The sequence below is a fragment of the Neolamprologus multifasciatus genome, chromosome 7 (assembly GCF_963576455.1).
Source record: "Neolamprologus multifasciatus chromosome 7, fNeoMul1.2, whole genome shotgun sequence".
In the NCBI taxonomy this organism is placed as follows: domain Eukaryota; kingdom Metazoa; phylum Chordata; class Actinopteri; order Cichliformes; family Cichlidae; genus Neolamprologus; species Neolamprologus multifasciatus.
The window spans coordinates 61,285,317-61,291,316 of record NC_140445.1 but is presented as its reverse complement, the minus strand read 5'-3'; the positions used below and the strand labels follow the sequence as shown (position 1 = coordinate 61,291,316).

Below are 6,000 nucleotides of genomic sequence, written 5' to 3'. Positions count from 1 at the left end.
AGTTGCCCATTTTAATAGAAAAAATAAGAGAAAGCTGAAGTTTTGAAAGCTGTTTGCTGCTATATTTTTTATACATATATATATATATATATATATATATATATATATATATATATATTTATTATGTATATAATATGGCTGTCATAATATGACAGCCATATATGGCTGTCAGCCCCCATATGGCTGTCAAGTGGCAGAGCAGGTCAGCCACTAATCAGAAGGTCGGTGGTTCGATCCCAGGCTGCCTCCTGGCTGCATGCCAAATATCCTTGGGCAAGATACTAACCCCATGTTTACCTACTGGTGGTGGTCAGAGGGCCCGGTGGCGCCAGTGTCCGGCAGCCTCGCCTCTGTCAGTGTGCCCCAGGGCAGCTGTGGCTACAATGTAGCTTGCCATCGCCAGTGTGTGAATGTGAGTGTGAATGGGTGAATGACTGAATGTAGTGTAAAGCGCTTTGGGGTCCTTAGGGACTAGAAAAGCGCTATACAAATGCAGGCCATTTACCATTATATATTATATATTATAATAATATATATTATTATATTGCAGTTATATTTTATTAGATCAATTTAAAAAAATTTAAACAAAATACTGGCAGCTGGCAGCGCTACCCCTCAGCCTCCTAGTCAACACACCTGTGGTGCAAATTTCAAAATCCCACTTTATTTACAAACCCGCCCAGTGGGGTGACCACAATACCCCATCAGCCTTGTACGTTTGAGAGTTAGCAATCCTTATTAATCATAATAAGTTAACAGTTGAATGTAATATGTAAGATTACTGTCCCAACTGATTTACAAAAAAGTGGTCCAGAGGTCACCTCACTCAAGTGCTGCACAATTTCATGTACTTTATTCTGGACAGAGAATGTGGAACATGGAGCTTCCAGGGAAGGTTTATGATTTCAGGATGAGATGAAGGCAGATGAAACTTAAAGGAAGCAGCTGAAAGAAGACTTTTAATTTTTTTTAATTTTTATGTGTGTGCAACACAGAGATTGGGAAAAAAAAAAAGTTTGAATCCTGGATGAGGAAGTTGAATCTTGGACAAGGGTGTCTAGTGATAATGGCCAAAACACCCGATAAATCCAAGGTCCACTACTGACGATGTGTCCCAAATCTTAATATGATAACCTAGATCAGATCTCTAATCCCCCCAAAAATGGCAGATTAGCTTGGGTAAAAGACCGAAAGTTGAGGCACACAACGATGTGTGCTGCTGGTAAAGTTTGTGGGCTGCCTTTCCTCATAACAGCCATCCCTCAAGAATCTCACCATTTAACGCAATGCATTATCAGGGACTACAACATCTAGTCCTTTTACTGAATTACTACATCAAGCTCATTATTGTGCTATTGTGCTGTTACACGGTGGTATGTTGCTTTTACACTCTATCATCCAGATGATAATAACATTATTATCAACACCTGTATTTAAAAAAAAAAATAAAAAAATTAATGTTAATGTTAATAATGACTATTGTGACTCATGACAAATAAATATATAAGAATCGTATACAAAAAAGCCATACACGTAATATCTGAGTCAGAAATATTTATATTATTTCCAATGTACAGAATACAAAGGGTAAAAAGATCATCACGGTCCACTTCACAAATATGTATGAGAACAAATGAGAAATAAAACAAGAAACTGAGATATAAACTGAATCGTCGAACTGGTACAATCTGTCCTGAGAACCATTTTCCAGTTTTACAGCAATAACATGAATTCTGCTTTACCCAATAAACCTTTGCATGTTCTGATATAATAAAGTTACAGGCATAATAAATGTTCCTTTGGAGGGAAACAGGTTTATATAATGACTATCTTTGGTTTGATTGTTTTATATTTTTGCACCTGCATCATCACCGCTGCCTTTAGGCGAGAACTAAAAACGTAATTTCACTGTTACACATTCATCTCCCACTTTTAAACTCCAAGTAGCCTTCTACTTAAAATAGATAACTTTCTCTATTTTTTACACATACGTGTGTGTGTGTGTGCGTGTGTGTATACAGTGTTGAACAAACCGCTTTAAAATGAATAAAAGAACCTTCGGATATAAATTTCGTGACTTTAATACTACTAAGGATGAATTTTCTGAATCACAAAGTTATATAAATTCATTACATTTTGGAAGACAGCGTGTTCTTAAAAGGTTTCCTGACAGCTTATTGTTGAATACCACAAACAAAGAAGGCACTAGCATAAAATAAGGCCTCAACACAATTCTTTGTATTTTCTATTTCTTTGTGTTTACATAAAATACTTACAGGCCTTCAGATAGAAATGCATTACCAGCAGGGTGGTTCTTTTAAACTAAAACTTAAAACTTACATAACTTCTGCTCTTCTAACTATATAACTTATATAATCTATATAATTTCTAACTCTGGTCCTCTTCACATTTTCAGCTGGAATTTAACCAAATGACAAGAAACAGTGAACGAACAAATACTGAAAGGAAAGAAACAACCTCCACTCATCTTTAACAAATATCTATAAAATCCTATTAAAGAATCTGAAACTGTTAATATTTATCACTAGCCATATTATTAGTTCATGTTTCACATCAGGACTTCAATCGGATAAAAACTCTCTCTCACTGAGACGCTCCCGTTTGCCACAGCTTCATGGGATTCTGTTACGTCTCTGAAATCTTCTCAGCAGGATAGATTTGATCTATTATTAGAGTATTTTGCAGTTGAATCGAAAATAAAAGTCAGACGTTGTAGACACGAAATCTAAAATTGAGAGGGGAGTGTCGCAAAGTGCTGCACGACTCTGACTTCGCTCTCCAAGTGCTGCAGAAAAGTAACACACAAAGACAAATATCGCCGCTGACACACAACATTACATGTTAATGAATATGTTGATGAAATAGCTCCTACTTTAGAGATACAGTTTGTGGTCACTGGTAGGTAATATACACAGTAATTCTTCAGGGGGAGAATTCAACCAAACTAGTACAGCTGTGATCCCAGCAGGGGGCGCCAACACACAAGCTCAGTCCACCAGGGAGAGCTGTTCTTCAGTGATATGTCAGCAACAAGCTGAGGTCACTGTTCAGCCTGTCAGTCCTTGTTGAATCACCTCAAGCGGGTCTTTGCTGTGGACTGTCCTGGCATCATGCTGCCCTGCAGCCTGGTCCTTGAGTCCTGCAGTCTTTAAGGTCTATCAGTCTCCATTAAAGTAGCTACAGCTGGGCCGACCCCTCTCCGGAGCAATTGCTCGGCCGCGTGCCTGTGGCCACAGTTCTGGGTGTTGAGGTGCAGGGATGAGCCGCGGGGTGGCTCACGGGGTCCTGTGGGGCCTCATATTGAGGAAGCTCGCCTTCTGAAGCAAGCTCTCCATCTTGGAGGTAAGGGGGCGGAGGGAGGTCAAACCAAGGAGGTCGACTAAAGACAGACAGAAGAAACATTACACTGGGTTGTACAATCGTTTCTGTGCCAGCGATCAAGGACAAAAAAGGATGTATTCTCCCATCTGAGAATATAATGAAGTTAAGTAAGAACTATTTTGAACTGAATTTTCACCTTTTCTCATTTAGTTTCCATTAATATGAATAATTATGCAATCGTTTCGTTTTTTTCCACCCTTTGAAGCAAGAACACTGAGTGTCTGTTAAAAGAAAGCAAACTTCCTTCTTTTTATCAGGATCTCATTACTATTATTTTACCATTTTAGCAAATGTTCTCTTTTTTGGAGCTAATATCTGAGCAGGAACATTTGTGTTTAATAATAAATGAGTACACAACAGTTACACGATTGTTCATTGCAAATAACATAAAAGCACCCGTGGGAAGCACGCTGACAGATTTCTGATTGCAAGTAGATCATAGTTTGATAGAACAGCACATTTGAGCACTGCTATTTCTTTTCATTTTGCTTTCTGGATCAGACTTAGGTTACAGTGTGAAAATGTGGAAATATGTATACAGACACTAGAACTACTTGTTCATCTCACCTGACATCTAGAACAGCTTGTGAGTATGATGGAGGGAAATCCATGGAAGGTGCTGAGGGATACAGGGTCCCAGACAGTAGCTGCAGAGCTCGAGGTGTTGAGCTGTATTGACCGGCTGTGGTGGGTGAGCCAGGGGAGAGTGCCGGACCTGCAGTATGTAAGTGGCCTCGGTCCAAGATGACCAGACGGGACAGCAGCAGGGGCTGGTGATGGTGGTGGGTATGTGAACTTCCTCGTACGCCTCTGGGCAGCAGGACGCTGCGTTTTCTCTGGTGATGGAGGACCAAAGCCAGCAAGGCTACCACAAGGACAAAGATGACGGTGCTGCCGATGACGGCGTAGGTGATGCTAGGGTAGTAACGCAGGCGATAGTCCAGTGTCACAAAGTCCTGGCCAGGAGCTTCTGTGCAAGAGAGGAAGGAAAGGAAGAGCAAACTAAGGATGCATAATGTAGGTGGATGAGAAAAAAAAGGATTAGTGGTGCTGAGGGACTCAGAGGGGAATGGAGGAAGGAAGGATGTAGAGGAGGAGGAAGAGGGGAATTTAATTTAAGGAAGATGAGTTGTGGTGTTGGAGAGCCAAGGGAATGGAGAAGGGAGTAAAGGAGGCAGGCATGAATATCAAGCAGTAAATTGTTTTTAGGTTCATTTGGAAATGTATTCTATGTGATTCAACAGCGGCAGCCTCTCCTGGAGATGAGTGTGCTAAGCAATAAGCATAAAGCAGTCAAACTCTAAGAGCTCCCAGAGACAAAGAGAACAAATCAACCATGGTGCACCAGAGCAGAGGCTACTTCTAAAGCCTGGTTCATAAACAGGGACTCTTTAGTATGACAGAAAAACAAAGGAGAGGGAAGCTAAATAATTCATAGTGAGGGCAAAACAGCTTATAGCATTTTTAGATAAAATGCAACTTGAAGATGAGAGCGGGCAGCGAAACACCAGGGGCCGTCACACTTTGCCATGTTTGTCCCGGGGAGATGCAGAGTTTGCAAACTACTCAAGAGTCCAGTGAACCTAATGTTCACAACGAGAGCTGGAGCCAAACACACAAGCGCAGAGCAGCCTACCTGCTGCATGAAATGAGGAAAAGGACGACAGTAATGCTACAGGGCACTGCAGCTTATTATTTTAGATAGGATGAGGAAGGGCCGCTTAAATATTTCCGCTGACTGATATTACAGTGTGAGAATTTCAATCAGGCGTCGGGATGGGGCTCATGTAAATGGTGTTTCAGCTTACCAGATGACTGTACTGTTCTATTAAGGAGAGGCAGCAAGAGAGTGGAAAGAAATCTATTTATTACAGGGCTGCAGAAAGGATGTGCTGATGAGAAATGACTATATCTAAGTATTTTATAGTTGCTATTTCACTTCAAATTACACTAATGCTAACTAAGGCTGTGAATATCAAACCTCAAAGTTACTTACTTTCCTCGTTCTCTGCTCAAGGTTTCCATTTGCTACTTAAAAGGCCATGTGCATTAAAGCCTAGGAAACTAACTTCTTCGTCCACGAGCCATCATGCAGACAGTTGAGGCTATTGCCCAGATAGCTTGCCAGGAAATGACCATTACAAGACATCGTAAGGTCAAATCAATAGTCTGAAAGTGCTTCTATCTGTAAGGATTATATCCCCAGAAAGTGCAAGGTAAGGCAAGCCTTTTTGGAGCTTTTTGAAGTATTCCATACTTATACAGACTTACGGGCTCTTGAGGGATATTGTGTTTAGTACAGAGTAGAGATCTTCTCCGCATTTATGAGGTAGAGGTACAAAGACCCAGAGAACAGAACCACGAGAAACTCAAAGTCAACTAACGTGAGTCTTTCATAGTGATTATTATACCGGCTAAGATGCTTATGAAACGGAAGTCCACTTTCTGATTTCATCTGCATCAATTTATACACTGCTAATATGCAAAGAAACAGGAACATATGTAAACCATTGGACTAACAGATGAAAGCTCTCCAGTTCAATCCCAGGAGGATCTGCTACATCAAATATGTGGCGCTCCCTGCTGTGGTAACCTCTG

The 6,000-nt window shown here is 40.7% G+C and overlaps 1 protein-coding gene across 4 annotated transcripts in view; it reads right to left on the bottom strand.

The window, feature by feature from the left end:
- Positions 1–1,541: 1,541 nt before the first annotated feature.
- The window catches only part of ldlrad3 (low density lipoprotein receptor class A domain containing 3), a 109,346-nt gene continuing 104,887 nt past the window's right edge, over positions 1,542–6,000 (bottom strand). For 3 of the 4 annotated variants that reach the window (XM_085164816.1, XM_085164817.1, XM_085164814.1), the window contains 2 exons: positions 3,970–4,372; positions 1,542–3,400 (listed from right to left, as the gene is read on the bottom strand). In XM_085164816.1, the coding sequence (XP_085020942.1) occupies positions 3,199–3,400; positions 3,970–4,372 (605 nt within the window). In that variant the 3' untranslated portion in view covers positions 1,542–3,198. The remainder of the gene's footprint in view (positions 3,401–3,969; positions 4,373–6,000) is intronic. The other variant, XM_085164815.1, reaches the window with a different exon arrangement.